Genomic DNA, 18657 nt, shown 5'->3' on the forward strand with positions numbered 1-18657 from the left:
GGCTATGCATTGTTTTTGGCTATTGATTTTGTTAAAACAAAACATTTTCATAAACATGAATAATATTACACGAAATATGTAACATAAGTAGTTTTTCGCCGAACGGGCTGTGTGACGGCAGCCTAATGTATGTCTCAAACTTTATTTTTGCTACACTGCCTATCTTTGGGCATTCTACATAGGAGTAAGAGACACATTATTGCGCCGAATGATTGTTATATAGGCCTGGAAATTGGGCTAAATATTCTGGAAAAGTTTTGGAAAAGTTTTGGAAATTCATTGCTAAAAATGTGTGGGGACCCTGAGTGTTTCAAACAAATTCACTTAGTGTACAGGCTTGTAACCTGTTACCCTAGCTTCTTTGAGGCACTACATTGTTTGGTGACTATTTGACTATTTACCAATTTACCTCTAGTTTATTGTCTAGAGTTCATACTTGCTGCTTATTCTGATCTCACTCTTGTATTTTTTTTAACTGTACCGGTTGCTGGTTAGCCTCATGGTCCAGGACATCAGCGGTCAATGCCTGTAGCATACAGTTGGCTTATGGCAGCAGGTTGGCTAGGTGCAATGTTTCTAAATCAATCATGTTCTATTGATGTCACACCATATACTCATGGGGACTGGTCAGTTGGGGTGACCAGGGCTTCTTTTAACCTGATTTTAATCCCATAGATTATTTGAATAATAAAAAAAAACATAATGGACAGATTCATCTGCCTCTAATCATTAGTTGCAGATGTACTGGTCACACCGTCTAAACTATAGATTAGAATATGCAGGGTATATTGGCCCTCAGGAGGGAGGGTGAATCATGAGGAATATATCGTTGTCGTCGTAATTGAGCTTGCACCCCATCACAGATGTTTAATTAAATGAAGCCCATGACACCTCCTTCTCCTCCCAGCTGACCACTCTGCGTGGCGCCACCTTAGAGGACGCTGTGCCCTCTACCTCCAAGCACGGCACGACTAGAGGCCTTCCTCTGAAGGAAGTGCTGGAGTATGTGGTCCCTGAACTCAACATCCAGTGTCTCCGCCTGGCTACCCACTCCCCAAAGGTCCCAGAACAGCTGCTGAAACTGGACCAGCAAGGGGTGAGTGAAGCCATCACTGTTATGCAAATGTGTGCCTTTACAGGCAATCAAATGTAACTTATTATGTACATATACACATGGACACGTGGAGTTTTTAAAAGGCTCTAGTGCCCTGGTTGCAACATGTAGAAAAATAAATGTCTCTTGGTCCTCCTCTCCTCCCTTTCCTCTCTTACTGTAAGTAATAGTAAGCGATATTACTGCAAAACTGAGTTATATGCTGAGATAAATCAGTCTTTTCCATGTCAGTGTTTGCTGGGCTGCTGGGACAGTTGTGATGACATTAAAAAAAAGTCCATCCTTGTCGGATTCATTAAGTAGCATGATGGATGGGAGTATGAAAGGAACAAATGTGATTATTGTTATTAGGTTAAAACTGTGGCCTCCAAGAATATAGAGGCCAATAGAATTTCTATTTTCATTTCATTTATTAATCTCTGCTACAATCAGGCATACGTATTTTCTTTTCAAAGTACTTGTTTATACTGTTGGCTTATTCAGAATCATTTAATTGTCACCGTAAAATTGCAGCAGAGACATACTGCATATAGATACTCACAGTACAGACATACAGTATATGACTGCGTAAAGATATTCACAGTACAGACATACATGCATGTATAGTAGATGTAACAGAATCTCACAAATGCAGGACATTTCAAAGCATAGAAGAAACAGCAGACCCGACATATTCATACATTTAAATACTCTAATATATATTTTGCATTCTATAACTGGACTTTTAACCACATGAACCCTAGTGTGGGGAGAACATCACATCATCGCGTTGTGACACGTGAGTTTGTAGATCGGTTATTTTTGACGAAGAGTTGGTTTCCATTGAAAAAAGCAGGGGACCAAGTACAGAACCCTGGTGGACCCAGATCATATACTGTACGTTTTATAGGGTTTACGTGGTTAAGCCGGATGTTAAATGCAGTCATGTCTAATACAGATATAGGGTCAAGTTATTAATGGTTACTAACAGTGAGATTTGGCCTTGTACTGTAGGAGACTGTGACCGTGAGCTGGGCACTGAACCTGTGGATGAGAATATTAGCTGAACGCTTAAAATCTAACATGCTGTAGCGCAGCATGATTGTAGTGTCTCAAATGCAGCCTGTCTTTCTTTTGCTGTGTTTTCACCACTTGAATTATGTCCTTAACACCACAGGTCCTGTACCCCCAGTCAAAAATGATGCCAGTACATGCATGGCTGTTTGTACTGTTGTCATAGTGATCACTGATCGCCACTGTGTTGGCTGCAAGTTAGATGGTGGCCACCAAGAGTCGACATGAAATTTTGTTCTATAAATATATTTTGTGATGTTGAGGTTGTCGTGTCACATCTCAGAGATGAACCTGGCACCACTCAAGATATCATATCTTCTGAACCAAGACTTAAATGAAAAAATAATAATAGTTTATAATAGTTTATGCATGGGTAATTTAATTTAATATATATCAATTTAATCATCAACCAGTGACTTAAATTATCTTACAATCCCCCTGTTGGATGTTGTTTTTTAAAACGGTGATCATTGAGGAACCAAACTCTTGATGTTCATCATGAATAGCTTAAATATATAGTGGACCCCATCTTCCTAATGGTCAAAAAGAGCCATCATTGGTTTAAAGTTTGCACAGTCTTTTCTTTTTAATGGTGGATATCCCATTGTGAAAATAAAATGTGATTCTCACCACCCACCAAGTTATTAAATAACTTGGTGGGTGGTGAGAATCACTTGTTGAAGCTTTCTTTTCCAAGCCTCATACATAATTCAAGAGCAGCTGTTTGCTGTTGACTGTGGGGCCAGTGGAAATGTAATTACTCTCCCTTTGTGCTGCTGGCTCCCCTGTTCGGACTGATAGCACACACACTTAGCTTTCCTCTCTCAGCCCACAGAGTCAGGTAATGGATATTGATAACCGGAGATGAAATGCCTTATCAAGTCAAACGGTGTCTAGCCGGCTGCTACCAGAGCGTTTTTGGCTAATTTGACACCCTGTGGTCTTGCAGCCACAAACCGCTTTATAGAAGGAAGGTGATGATAAGGTTATACTGTATAACCGCATACAGTACATACAAGTGTAAACCCCAAGACATCAAAATAATCCATCCCTGCTAAATGGAAAAGTACTTAAATCACAAGAGGCTACATCATTATTGTATATTGCCTACAGTTTATACTGTATATATGTTGTTGCTGTAGGACAGAAACCTTGTATCTCCATATTTCATCTTTTTATCGTTTTTCCATCAATTCATGCCCTAAATTATACTTCATCAGATGACAGTATCACTCAAAAGTAGGAAAAATAACTGACATACAAGCTCACAATACTTAATAATCTTAAACATATTCACCTGTAATGACCAAAATAGGGATGCCAGGTTGAAAGTGGTTAAGGCTGTCTGTGGGTTTTATAAACATTTAACCAACTGAAAGTATTAACAAGAGCTTGTGACTAAATAATAACTTAATTGCTGCATTGGATACATTTGAACACATTTCCTGAATAGTAATGGTTTTGGAGATGCAAGGTTTACGACCGACAGCGACAGCGATGACAAATGTAATTGTTGGGGAGATATATTTCTCATCATGCATAATTATAGGAATATTTTGGGGGTCTTAGGGGCCATTGCAACTTACTTTTAGATGGCTCTAATATTGGATATCTAAGAATTTTATCTTTACAGTAGACAGATAAGCACTAAATATATATATGCATAAAATGTGTATACTTTATATAGAAGCACCTGAGACAGATTCCCATTACCAACCACTTGATCCCTAATGTCCCTTTCTGTTACGTTGCAACGTGTTGTGAGCTTGTATATCGGCTATTTTGGGGTTTTATTGTAGTGGGAAATACTAGGGTCCCTAATATAGAACCCTGGGGGACTTTGGACAACTAAGTGTAGGGTTTAAGTGGCTAATGTAATGCCTAAAATGTACTTATACTGTATCTGTTTTATTTTTTTCCCAGCTGAGTTTCCAGCACAAGGTGGGCATCCTGTACTGCAGAGCTGGTCAGAGTACAGAGGAGGAGATGTACAACAATGAGAGTGCCAGTCCAGCTCTGGAGCAGTTTCTGGACCTGCTAGGTCAGAGGGTCCGCCTGAAGGGCTTCAACCAGTACAAAGCCCAACTGGATACCAAGAGTAAGGAAGACACGTGTTTGTTCTGTACACATGTACTCTATTCTCTTTAGTAGATGAGTAGATGACTAATTAAGGAATTTTATAATAGAAAGACGGACATCTCTCATCACGCTAGACCCCCTTTATTTAACCACTTGAACCCTAGCATCCCTATTTTTGGGGAAACATTCACTGAAAATAGCCGATATACATGCCCACAGCTCACAATGTGTCGGAACGCGACATGATGTGAGCTTCTCGACCAGCTATTTTCCCGCTAAAAGAGATTTGGTGTAGAGTAAAAAGAGTAGACCAAATACAGAGCCAACTCAGGTTAACTTACTAAGTGAAGAGGGTTTAAGTGGATAGGACTTGTTATAAATGACTTTTTACTCATCCTTGAGTTGATGGCGCGTTATACAGAAGAAAGGGCTTAAATAAAGATCAGCCAAGAGATCAAAATAACTTTTGTCTTTCTATGTAAAACCACTTTGTGAGGAACTTGCTTTATTAATCACAAGAACATTGATGACATTGTACATGTTGTGACTGTGACTGTCTCTGATGTCAGGCTTTCTGTTTGTCTACCAGCTGATTCCACAGGTACCCATTCTCTGTACACCACCTATAAAGACTATGAACTGATGTTCCACGTCTCCACCCTGCTGCCGTACACACCCAACAACCGACAACAGGTATTCCGGTGTTATGAAGTGTGTGTTGTGTGTGTGTGTGTGTGTGTGTGTGTGTGTGTGTGTGTGTGTGTGAGGTGACGTTTTTTCGACCAGTCCATAGTTCACACTGCATCATGTTTTGGATACAAGCTTCTTTTGTGATGAGGGAGAGGTTAACTTGGGCCCGCAGGTTAGGCAGGCTTCATTCAAGAATTGCAATATTGTGAGAATCAAATAATAGTCACTGCAGCCATAATCAAAGTCCATAATTAACTTAAGTTGTTTCCCTCATCATAACAACATAACTGCTGGTGATTTCTCCCGTTTAGTCGCACCCTGCCTCTCCTCATTAGAACTGGCACTTCTCATTTCACAGGCAGCCTCTTTCTTCCCCATGTTGGCAGTCAGTCGTTAATTGGAATTTCTATTGCTGGAGATGTTGCCGTGGCAACAATTCGGCATGCAGCCGCCAATTAATGCTCCTGGTGAGATCTGGTCATTATGCGTCTGGGACCGGATGAGGGAAACAACCAGCAGACAAATACACAGCTCAAATATAAAGACAACCAAACAATGGTGTCTTTTGATCCCAATGCTTGTTGCAGGCAATGCCTGTGACCTCAAACATATTTAATAATTAAAGTGTAGATTGACCGGTAATGGTTTAATGTATGTCAAAGCCGTGAGTTGATCCTCGATGTGGGTTGTTTGGATTGGGAGGATGTAGTACAGTATGTCAATCTGAGATGCTGGGGGTGGGCGTGTAATGACACTGGGGAGTGAGGGTACGTGCAGAGTGCTGTTCTACTATCATGACGGTTTATTATTATTTTTTTTTCAAATATTTTTTCTGACGTTATTGATAGGTATACAGTAGACTGACAGGAAATGGGGAGAGAGATGGAGGTGGCGGGGGGGGGGGGGGGAGACACAGCAAAGGTCGTCGGGTTTACCAGGCTGGTAAACCCGACGACCTTTGCTGTGCCCAGACGGCTACGCCAGCCGCCCGGGCCACATAACCGGTTTCTTATCCTTGTTGTACATATGTTACTACTACAGTATAAAGGCCTACTGGCTTGTAGTATATTAAGTCAATAGCTGCAATCCCTGGAAAGCAGGTCAGGACGTAATGTCCTTTCTTGCTTTGAGCTCTCAAAGAAATTAAGCCGGGTCTCGGATGCGTTGCCTGTGTCTTAGTTGTTGATTAGAAGGATTTGTTTGGATTTGGTGCTGGATAACTTGGATCATGGTTGATAGTCCGGGATAAGCCATGAACCCTCTGGAGGCTCTTGGGCATTTGATCCCTCATTGAGCCAGACTGCTCCTCTCTCAATCCTGTTTACTGATCTGTTCTGATCTAGAGGATAGCGACCCACACCTCATCTGGAACACATCAAGACGTGAAAAGATGGAAGATCGTTGCTCTCTGTAATCGTGCTTTCATCAGAGTCATCTGATTTGCCGGGTGTAAATGAATGTAAAGGAATTTGTCTTGGTGCCAACATTGTGAGACCATACATAATGACACAGAGTACAGTACTGCAACGACAGGACATAATATAAAGTGCACACAGTGCAAGGCGTATAACAGTAGTCCATATAATTGTTCTACGGAAATACATTCGTTATTCCACAACCTGATACATTCGGGCAGCATCACACACATGAATGGTTTCATTTGGAGATGAGATATGGTGAGCAGTGCATTGGACCAAAAGGTATAGCATACTGTACTGTAAGTACCTCTTGGTCCACTGATCAGGTACATTTGCCTCCATTTTAATGGTCAAGTAGTTAACCTGTGCTTCCCCTTAACCTTTTCAGCTTTCTACATGTGTATACACAGTAAATAACACATTGACCCTTGTGTTTATTATTTATTCCTCTCTTTACATAGCTACTGAGGAAGCGGCACATCGGCAATGACATAGTCACTGTCATCTTCCAGGAGCCTGGAGCTCTTCCCTTCACACCCAAAAACATTCGCTCCCACTTCCAGCACATCTTCATCATCGTTCGAGTCCACAATCCCTGTACAGACGGCACCTGCTACAGGTGAGTAAATATACAAAATTAAATACAAATAAGGAGCGTTTATCCAAGGGGTCCTCCTTTTTGGGAGGTAAAAATTACACATTCCAGTCTTCCAGTTTCTTGTAATATAAATAATCCATTCTGTACATAATGTTATTATTTTGTCAACCATGGTCTGAAGATAATTAGGATCAAATCCCTGGATCAACAAGAAACCTCTGGGTGGAGGGATGCATGAATAACACTCTCCATGTTTCTCAAATATTACTGTCAAGCTGCCCATCAGCACAATTTATAAAATCCCAAGTTCTCCAGTGGCCAACAACACAAGAATGTGATTGTACCGAGAAAGCACGTTTGTAACCAAATGAGTGTGAAGCAGGGCCGTTTGGAAAAGAACACGCACACTCAGCAAATCTTTCTAGAGTAAATAAAGGATAAAAATATTAATTTAACAATAATAATTTAATCATATTTATTGGGTAATCAGATGTGTTATTCTGGCTATTAGGATAACATAGTGGACATTTACCAAACGTTCCCATGATTGGCCCAAATGAACCAGACAGCCACATTTTGACGTGAGACTGACCTCCCTTCCTGCTGACTCATCAGAAGTAATTTTTATGTAGTATATCAGTTAGAAATACTAAATAATGTAAAATGTCATTATTGTATTCCATGAATCTTTCTCTCTCTCTCTCTCTAGCGTTGCTGTAACAAGATCAAAAGATGTGCCAGTTTTCGGCCCCACGGTCCCACCGGGATTGATGTTTCCTCACTCCCCAGCCTTTAGAGACTTCCTGTTGGCTAAGATGATCAACGGAGAGCATTCTGCACACAAGTCTGAAAAGTTCCGTGCCATGGCGACACGCACACGACAGGAGTACCTCAAGGTATACACTTGTTTTTTGAGCTCTTCACTGTTTTTATTACCATTTTTCTTTTTAGATTGATTCAGAATTTATACTAATTTATAATAACAAATAATCGTTCTTAGGACCTGGCAGAGAACTTTGTAAGTGCAACCCCAGTGGACTGCTCTGCTAGTGCCAAGTTCAGTTTCATCACACTGGGAGGGAAGAAGAAAGAGCGTACCCGGCCGAGGAGAAACGCCCACCTCCAGAGCAGCGGGGCTGTGTCCTGGGCCGTGGTGGCCCGGGACTTCATCCACTCGGCTGACACAGGCTGCCTGCTGGCCATCTCCAACGAGTTTGTGGTGCTGATAGAAGAGGCTAGCAAAGAGGTGGTGTTTAATTGTTACTGTCGTGACCTCATTGGATGGAGCGCTGTGGCCGGGACTGTGAAGGTGTTCTATGAGAGAGGGGACTGTGTCGTGTTTTCCACCCAGGAGGGATGCTGGGATGATGGCAAGGAGATCATGCAGAGGCTCGAGGTAAGAGGGTTGTGGTTGGTCCCTGGCACCGGAACACCTACCGTAATAAGAAATAGTTAGAGGATATAAAAATGCTTTTCTTTAACCAATATTCTTTACCCTAATTTAGTGAATCTCCTCACCCTGGCAGTGTAGATGCCATACTGGGCCAGTATACACTTAAAATTGGGTTTTCGCAAACCCTGTAATTCTATTTGGCTCCTATTAGTGTGAGCAATTATGTCTCACACCATTATCTGATCATTTAGTGAACTTGGAGCCGTTGCGCTTCTCAAGCCATTGGAAGTAGAACTAATGACGATGATGGTCTATTATTAGGATTAGGGTTAGACCATCATCCTTGTGCTGTTAAGAAGCTTTGCCAAGTTATTTGGCAAAGCTCTACTCAGTCTACCGTGAATAGAATCATATTTTCAGTTACTACAGATAACTAATCTGCTATGGGAATTTGTGTGTGGATTATAATGGCCAAGAAAAACACACCCTTTGACCTCAATATGAATCGCGATGTGTGCAATGTTTGAAATGCCTATAATGACATGCCCAAAATATGGATGCCAGGTTGAAAGTGGTTAACCAGTCATTGGCGCGCCTCCGCCCAAGTGGAGCTTACTATGAAAGTCTGCTCGGCTTGTGTGTGTGTCTGTCTGTCTGTCTGTGTGCAGTGCACTGCCTGGGTGCGGCCGACAGAGTGCGCCAGAGTGCAGCTACAGTCAAAACACACACACACACACACACACACACAAAGTCCGTAAATACACAATATTTTCGAGCTGCGTTCGCTTCCAGCGTTCGCGCGTCTTACTTGTTATACTATATTATTATATTGTGCTGTCTGCTGGATTGTATTTGAAACGCATTGTTAAAAAAATGTAATACACCAACATTGTTCTTGTGAAGCACCTTTGGTGTTGTCGAGGCATAGACCGTCACCACACTAGGACATGCACTTACACATTTACACATAACTTAAATGTAGCATTACTTTTCTCTCCTCTCTCCTTGCCACTGTCGCCAAATGCTTGTGTCTCTGCTTATGTAAAGTGTCTTGAGTCAACATATTGAGATTTAGCACTGTGATCAAATTAACCCATTAAGACCTGGAACTGTGTCATTTTTAGATTTGAGCTAAAAAGCATTATTTTACACTTTGGGCTATTCAAAAATAGCAGATATACAAGCTCATAGCGCGGCACCAAGTGCCGCGCTACGAGCTTGTAAATCTGCTATTTTTGAAAATTCGTGAAAATGTGTGCAAATCTTTGAATATATATATTTTTAAAGCGAACATTTTTAACTCAAATCTTTGCTTCTAGGGGTCCCTGGAACAAAATATTTTGATGGGGGTCCGCGGCCAAATACATATAAATTTGGGGGTCCTTGACATGAAAAAGATTGAACACCACTGATATAGAAACATACGTTTTTCAGAATACTGTTGAGCTTTAGGAGACGTGTAGAATCGGCTTCAGGTCTCAATGGGTTAACTTGAATTGTAATTTTATTCGATTTTCAGTTCATGATTTCCAGGTTTGTTTTTAATGGGTTAATGACAAAATCTCTTTCTTTTTTGTACATGATACTTGTTATATTCATCCTTGATGATAATGTAAAAAAAATAATGTGATTGTCCTGCTGCGTGTGGTCTCCAGGTGGTGAGCCGGGGCTGTGAGGCAGCGGAGTTGACCCTGAGGAGGAACGCTCTTGGCCAGCTGGGTTTCCATGTCAACTTTGAGGGCGTGGTGGCTGATGTCGAGCCCTACGGCTTCGCCTGGCAGGCTGGCCTCCGCCCTGGCTGCCGACTGGTGGAGATCTGCAGGGTGGCTGTAGCCACTCTGTCCCATGAGCAGATGATTGATCTGCTGAGGACATCGGCCGTGGTCAGCGTAGTCATACTAAAGCCTCATGATGATGGGAATCCTCGAAGGTGAGAGGGCTCGGGTGTAAACCAGTGTTAATGGGTTAGCATTTTGTCCATTTAGTCACCATGTCCTTTAAAACGCCTTTACAGGTTTAGGGAAATGTAATGACGTTGGTCAGGATATTTTTAAACCATTTGGCATTGTAATAACAGTAATAACACTGAGGCTGTCTGAGCTAAAAGTAATAATCACTAAAGCATAATCCTTTAAACATAATCTGGCATTATGTTATTTGTATAGACATGTTCAGGCCCAAAATAACAGCCACAGAATGTAATACCATAGACGGAACAACAAGCTTAATTTAATTACAACCACAGTCCTCTTCAGCGGTCATAGTCACAGGTTGTTGATTCATAAAATGTTTTGACCTTCAGCCATTTAATTCTTTATATATCTCCCGTGCATTTTCAATGGAAATCAAGCGGACATACCCAGTGATGTGGCATAATTAAATTGTGATGAATCTGGTGCTCCTGTTGCAGCAGACAGGGTCATCCTCTGGTTTTGGTGAGCTTAGTGGATTATGTCTCTCTCAGGCTCCATCATCTGCCAGTCTGTTAATTCTGGGTTGTTTGTGGGTGACTTGGTGTCACCCACAAACATTATTGCTGTAATTGCTGGACATGATAAGATCATGTCCAGCTGCAAAATCTGTAGGAGTAGTAGCAAAAAGTGTTTTAAATAAAATGAATAATGTTGTGGAAATGGGTGTGGCCTATATGGGGAGTTGCCTCGTGATCGAAGGAATCCAGTGAAAAGCACATTTTAATTGTAATACCTAAGGTTCAAGAGATAGGCATGATAGCGCTGTCTCTACCTAGTGTGATAACGTAAACGCAGCCCTTACAGATTCTGAAAACGACTTGAATGGAAACCTATATTTTCCCTTGGACATACATAGTCAAATTTATTTGACTAATAAATATCAATTAAACTATAAGCACATGATTATCGAAGAAGCCGGTCGAGTTGAGACATGATTTGTGGTGTTTGTGCTGAAAAATCTGTGGGAGGAGTAGTGTTGCAAACCTGGATTCTCTATATAATAATAAATTGGAGCAACAACAATACTGTGGTTATTACTAATTTATCTGCAACAACTGTTCCGCTAGGAGCTGACCTTTTGTAGCAATGCTGTCTCTCTCTATTCTTCTTTTTGGATGTCTTAAGAGCTATAATAATGGATACAGAGATTATCAGAGCCTTACATTTTTTTCTTAGAATAAGAGTTGCTGTCAGGATGTGCTAAAACAAATTGCCATCAGATTTACTTTTATTTGCACAGAAATTAAGCTTGGGGGATCCTAGCTATTTTTATATTGTATTGTGACCATTACAAATTGGTGATGCACGATCCAATCGCCAGGGGACGGCAGCATTAGGAGCAGTGGGTGTCGTATATGGTGAAGATTTACCATGTACGAGGTTAGTAATTATGGTAATGTGGGTTGTGGAAAGGGTTGCGTGTGTTTTGTTTTTTGGTTCGGCTGGCAGGAAAGGAGAGATTTATTTGAGACTTTGAAGATAACCTGTTATTGAGAGAGTTGAGTGAAATACCATTGTTGGTGTAAATAAGACTCTGTCGTATTTTTCATGGGGAGTTATGTCACAGCACAGAGCTCAGTGAATAATGCCTGCATGGACAATCTTTAAATGTCAAAGAAAAACCCCCACCTCTACCCTATCTGGGTTAATGTATCTCTGCTTGAATTAAGTATGAATCTGTGTGTCGACAATTCAGAGCAGTTGTACCTACACACTGGAGAGAGATGGGAAAGGCGGGGCAGAGTCCAACTGGATACAAACCCATGATGTTGCAACTATGTCTTGTTGAACATTCTGGAGGAGATGAGGGACTAAGTCGATCAAACATATGTGATGCATTGTAAAGTTGAACTCACCCATCAACTTGCTATTTGTCCAGGAGCTGGTCAGAGGTGTACCGTGTGCCAATGGTGGAGTATAAGCTTGAGCAAGACGGGGCCCAAGGAGCCTACAGGATGGCCCCAACCCCCCAGGCATGGCACAGGGTCTCGGCCATCCCAGGAGCTCCTCCCCTGTCTCGAACATCACCCAGTCAAGGTCCTAGCCCTGGGCAGCAGATGTTCCAGTACGCCCATGGAACTATTTCACGGAGTACCTCCTTTGACAGAAAGGACGGAGCCAGGTACTTTTCCTGTTTCTGCCCATTGAGATGTTTAATTCACTGTACTTTGAGTAATGTTATAAAATGTTGTGAGTTCAGTCAAAGATGCATTTTAAATTGTCATGTAGCAAGGTAGTGCATGTTTTTTTGGCTGCTATGGCAAGTCTTGGAATAATCAGGAAACTGTAGTTAATTTTTTGCTCTTGTTTTAAGATATACATCGAACACTTTTATTATTTATATAAAATAAGTACCCTTGATAAATGAGTCCTTTGGTGCTGTTGCTGATAACTGCCTACTGCTTAGTACCTTTAGCATCAATGTCATACAGTATTATTTCTCATAAGAATGAATAAGATTCAACCTACAGTACACGAGAAAACATATTTTTCTTACCCAGGAAACGGAAGAAGAAAAAAAACATTACAAAACATTTAAAGATAGCAAAACAACAATAATAACATTTGACAAGGTGTGTGTGTGTGTGCGCGTGTGAATGCACATGTTGAATGCACTTATTGTAAGTCGCTTTGGATAAAAGCGTCTGCTAAATGACTGTAATGTAATGTGTGTGCCTGCGGTTAGGAGTTAACAAACTCTAACAATGTTGAGAACAAACACTATTATAATCTCGTAGCTGCTCAAGCAGATAGCTGATGTCACATGACAGGTTGCCATACATTATTATCCTACGTCAAAATTATCCTTAGCACCTCGTCAAGCAAATCTGATCTTTTCCAGCTTCAAGCATTGCAATGCATTTCTGACCCAGTGTTTAAAGGTGGGAGGAGTAGCCTGCTTCCAATTAATTAAAATGCGGCTTCTGGCTAAGAGAGTGACATAAGCGATATAGATTGCATAATGTCCTAGGAAGTTAATCGTCCTCACATTGTATACCAAAAATGGCTGTACAATGACTGAATCTATTGGTCTTTCAAGTATCTTGGATAGCGCATCAAAAAAGCAGTAGCTGTGTGATTACAGATGCAAAGTTCAAGTGCAAGACAGCAAAATTGTGTATGATCAGATTTGTTTTATTATTATTGACAGTCAGTCCTTATGTTAATGTTACAAATACCAGATAAAAAAGTAACTAAACTAAACTAATCTCAGCCTGTACTCTGACTTCATTCCTTTCTTGTTGCATACAGTAAGTGTTAGGGACTCTATGTGGCATCTTTCAAAATATATACTCATTCAGTTTTTAAATTATATTTATTTTTTGTCATATTATAGAGCTGTCTTGCTGGACACTAACAATAGTTTGAATTTATATAGCGCCTTTCATGAACCTTTCAATGGGGCCCTCTATCAGTTAATCATCAGCCCTGAGATTAATTTGCATAACAGTGCGAATAATTAGGTCAAGGTCCTCTAATATGATTAGCATAAAATTAACAAGTGGTGAGAATATGACTGGAAAGCTGAGAAAGAGTCTGGTGGGATAAAAAACAACATGGTTCAATGATTTTCTGTGTCAGCATAAAACATATATGGCGTTTATATACATTATCACCCTTGCCAAGGTTACCCAACTGAGGGCCCTTGTATCATGTATAATGCAGCCGGGCCCTAGGTGGGTTACATGACAAAAGACAGGGAGATAGTTTGTTTATAATATAACCATAACCTTATGTGGTCACAAAGACAACAAAACAATAGTGTTTGATCAAGGCAGCAAACGTGGAGGCCATGTTTGGCATGGTGACAGTTCAGTGGTCAGTGGCTCTTTAGCTTGTGCTTAATTATTGGCTACTATTGGGTTTGTTTAATTGCTGGATGATTTTTTTGTCACCCTAGAGAGCTTACCAGAATCAGAATAATTGTAATCAAAACAGCACTATATCCAGATGACATTGTTGCAGTTGTCTATATTTTAGAAATCTTAGTAGAAAAATGAATGCCAACTTAAAACTTAAATGGATGAACTGAAGTTAAAACGTAAATAGACAAAAGAGGTCACAGTCAAGGTGCCTTTATTGTTACATGTTGTGTACAAGTACATACAAGTAACATTATTTTGTTTCTATTCCTCATACTGTACATTGTAGCAGCATAACAAATGTACAGTAATAAGACACACACACACACACACACACACACACACACACACACACACACACACACACACACACACACACACACACACACACACACACACACACACACACACACACACACCCCCACCCACACACACACACACACACACACACACCCACACACATAAAAGAAACATACTGTAAGAGGCAAATGATGGAGAAAGATTTGGTGTTCTGGATAAGAGGGTCTGCTATATGCCTAAAATGTCAATTGTAATTGTATGTCAGCTGATCTAGTAAGCTATACTGTATATGTATATTGCTCTACACATACAGTACATGGAGTCTAAAACAAAGGCCACTGCATACAATCCAGACTAGCCAAGATGCTTATTTTGAGGGCAGAGGTAGAATAATTAGCACTTAATTTGATTTTAATCTTATTGGGACTGATGGAGATAAAGACAGAGATGATGATGGCAACCTAATGTCTTTGGAGCTCCTAAACAGCCTTCCTCGTTAAAAAGAGGGGGATGTTTTCCCTTCTCTGTTGCCAAATGGTGGGGCAGGAACACTTTACGATCACACTGTCAACTTAACATGCGACTTGAAAAATGCAATAAGCAATATTTAGGCACCATTTCTGCAACTGCAGCTTTCCCCATAGTTTTGTGGTTTTGGGTGGCAACTGGTCCTCATTAGTTGTATCAAGCAGAATGGCAAAAAATGTAACCGCAGCAAATATGAAATGGCGTCGACAGGGTTAGTTGTTCACTATTTCCCATTGGGCGGCACCTATGCTAAAATGAATGCACTCAAAGGAGAGTAAACCACTTGGGATAAAAATGTACACCAAAGTGAGCTGCTTTGTTTCAGTTAAAGTGTTGAGAAATAAGCCATGGATCAAAAGGGCGGAAACCTGAATAATAATGTTTGTCATATGATGGATGCTTTGTATTGTAAGTGCCTGAAGATGAGATTAAAAGAACCAGGGACTCATTTGTCTTCAATGGAATTTGCATTTGCATATTATTGTATTGAGCTACAGTACTGACGGCATGTCTGGTCTTATTTAACAATGATTGTCTTTATATTGTGGTGATTTCTCTGATCATTGTCTAGTGCCACAAGTGCCACTACTTGTTTAATGTCTTTATCATAAACAAAACCTGTAGACCTAATACTACTTAAAGGACAATGACGTTTTCTATTGAATTGATAGTTAAACCCCTCGTTGAAGGGGTGTTGAGGCTCTCCCCCTTTGGCATAGCTTTGACACCATTCGTAGCATTCGTGGTGTTGCCAGACGGTTAATTGGTTGAGCCAATTCACAGCTGCCAGCACTTTTAACAGAACCCAGGACCGCCTAGGAAGCTGCTGAATATGCAACGATTCCCACCCAGCCCATATGGAAATGCTCATCCTTCACTCACACTCTCACACTGCATTCATAGCTTCAACATTTACAATGCTGCATCCTACAATTGGCAGAATAGCAGAGGAATATAAAATTCCTGCCAACAATGCAAACATCCAGTATTATGGAATATGATTAATTGAATAATCAAGAAGCTTTTTTATTTTTTAATGATTCAAATTGACCCAAAAATGTTGATTTGAGTTTTTTAAATACTTTGTCGTACAACAATGTCACACAAGCTCACAAGGTGACGCATCATAATAACACGTTGTGAGCTTGTAGGTTGGCTATTTTTGAAAATTTGGAATATTCAAATTTAAATGATTTGTTATTGTTATAAATCAATTATTTTGTAGTATTTATTAAATCGATTAGTTTGTTTAACTGTTGCACTTCTACTTCTGACCTACAGCTTCCACAGCATACAAGCATATAAATATCTCTCTGTCCCTGTTACAAGGGATTCTTATGTCCCATTGAGTAAAGAAAGGCATGCAGGTGAAGAACACAACATCAATCATAAACATAGAAGCTGCAGTGAAACGGCATACTACTGTATAAGTGTTCACAGGAAAGTGTAGCTGACAGTTTTCCCTGTTACAACACCACGTCTTCCCTCAGCTTGTCATATGACCCATAAAACCCAGAGGCTTGGGATTCCGTTTGTGCGTGTGTGTGTGTGTGTGTGTGTGTGTGTGTGTGTGTGTATACGGCTATACGCATGCATGTCTTGGTGGGTCCCGTTTCATCTCAAGAGATTATGTAGTATCCACTCCGGCTAACGTGGGCTTACACTCCAGAGTTCCTGTAGGCTAAGTTTAGAGCCAGTCTCATAGTTCAAAATCACTTAGATCAGCAAGTACAGTAGATGTGCATGATAACTGGAGGCATTGGGGCAGGAAAGTGTTTCCAACAGAATTGAACACAGGCACATATCGCACAAGGACAGCAGGAGCTCACAGCAGGACATTGTGTCTGCATACACACATCATTATGTCTGGTGTTTGACTCACATACCTGTCTGCCCTAGAGGGGTGATGTCATTGGGAATGGGTCTACTGCACAGTACCATTCAGTCAACTGAATACGACACCCCAACAACAGCAGTGTAGGACGACATGGCCATATTTGTCCATGTTATTTCTGTGAACTATATACTATGTGTCCCAGGACAGTTGCATCACATTTACACTGCTGATATTCTGATCCAGAGAAACTTAACAGTAAGCACTGGCATAAGCAAAAATTCCTAGATCACGTACATTCCAATCCAAACAGTCAATGGTACGGAGTAGGAGTAAAAGGTTCAGAGCCAGTGTGTCCAGACTGTAGGTTTAATAATACAGAACTCCCTCCCCCACGTCCACACAAAATAAAGCATTTAAAAAAGAAGAAAATGTGTTTGTGGAAAACACTTTACATAATGCCTGTGTTTATAAAGCACTACAAACATACTTATACATCTATATGAATAATAAAACTATATTAGCAATTAAGTAATCATGAACCACCGCAGAGTTTGGGGGTTACAATCCACGTGCTGCATCTGGCTTTGTCGAGAAATGTATGTGGAGAGTAATCAATTGGTAATAAATTGAGAAAGAGTAGTCATGAATAAACTGTTTTTTAAGCGTTCAAATAATAGTTAACCATTTGGTATTTGTCAATTAATTGGTGTCCCTTTTATAAAGGGACACCAATTACCTAAAACTTACTCTGTTCATAGGTACAAAACCCCATAGAGCTGGCTTACAACCACTTACAAATATCTATAGGGTTTTATCAATGGTGTCAAAGCTTGCAATTACATTCCAAGTGTTATCAATCTCTCTTTAATGTCCTTTTTCTGTCTTTTTCCATCAGGATCCTCCAGGACTACGATGTATCTCCATCAGCACCTCGGGGCCGTGGAGAGGCAGGGCAGATCTTCTGCAGTTCTCCTAGCAACCAGTCGACCTCCAGTGACCCTGGGCCCACAGGGACCTGGTGCCAGAAAGCTGTCTACAATGGGTAAGTAAACCATAGCAGTGGTACTCAACCGTTTTCATTTCAAGGACCCCCAGTCTGACATATATTAGGCCACATACCGCCACTGGATACCTTTTGAGAAATACATATATATCTGGGAACCCAATCTACACGGTCAATTCCTCAGTGTTTGTTTAATTCTGAGAGTGTACACTCTCAGATCTACAAACGCGTAAGGGTCCATGACCCCTGGTGGTCCCACCAGACCAGACAAACCAGTAAGCTATAGCCTATGGGCTGAGGGAAACGGTCTAGTGACCGGAAGGTTAAAATCTCCTCGCCTCAGTTGAATCTGTTCAGTGCCCTAGTTTGTGCTGAGCAGCTTCCGTGATAGGAATCATCGTGACTGTATGGATGTGACGCATGGTTGTGTTTCATCAACGTTCAAGTACACATGAAAACATTATACGGTACAGATCATGTCACTGCTCAAAGAAATCATAGAGATATTTTTTATGCATTTATTTATAGGGCCATATGATGAGTGTAGCATTAGTACAAGCTTCAATTCCTACATCACCAACATTAAAAGCAACCATCAGTGGGCATTGCAACGGTCAGAGTGATAATCGTTGGCCCACATACTGTACTGGGGAGGGATGTCATATAGAGTTAACTGTATTATGCAGCACACTGTCTTGCTCTTGTGGGCTTTCTAATAAAGTATTAATTATTGAAAGTGAACTACTGGCACATGTCAAACAATTACCTCCCCTCTATCTACTGAGCTACAGTAGCACTACCTTTGTGT

At 40.7% G+C, this 18657-nt stretch overlaps 1 protein-coding gene across 4 annotated transcripts in view; it reads left to right on the plus strand.

The window, feature by feature from the left end:
- The window catches only part of sipa1l2 (signal-induced proliferation-associated 1 like 2), a 94391-nt gene that overhangs the window by 44683 nt on the left and 31051 nt on the right, over window positions 1–18657 (plus strand). For all 4 annotated transcript variants that reach the window (XM_084041814.1, XM_084041817.1, XM_084041815.1 and 1 more), the window contains 9 exons: window positions 908–1096; window positions 4091–4265; window positions 4836–4939; window positions 6816–6973; window positions 7662–7848; window positions 7953–8348; window positions 10001–10275; window positions 12198–12440; window positions 17742–17888. In XM_084041814.1, coding sequence (XP_083897940.1) covers window positions 908–1096; window positions 4091–4265; window positions 4836–4939; window positions 6816–6973; window positions 7662–7848; window positions 7953–8348; window positions 10001–10275; window positions 12198–12440; window positions 17742–17888 — 1874 coding nt within the window. The remainder of the gene's footprint in view (window positions 1–907; window positions 1097–4090; window positions 4266–4835; window positions 4940–6815; window positions 6974–7661; window positions 7849–7952; window positions 8349–10000; window positions 10276–12197; window positions 12441–17741; window positions 17889–18657) is intronic.

Source organism: Gymnoscopelus microlampas (assembly GCF_963454915.1).
Source record: "Gymnoscopelus microlampas genome assembly, chromosome: 2".
NCBI classification, from domain to species: domain Eukaryota; kingdom Metazoa; phylum Chordata; class Actinopteri; order Myctophiformes; family Myctophidae; genus Gymnoscopelus; species Gymnoscopelus microlampas.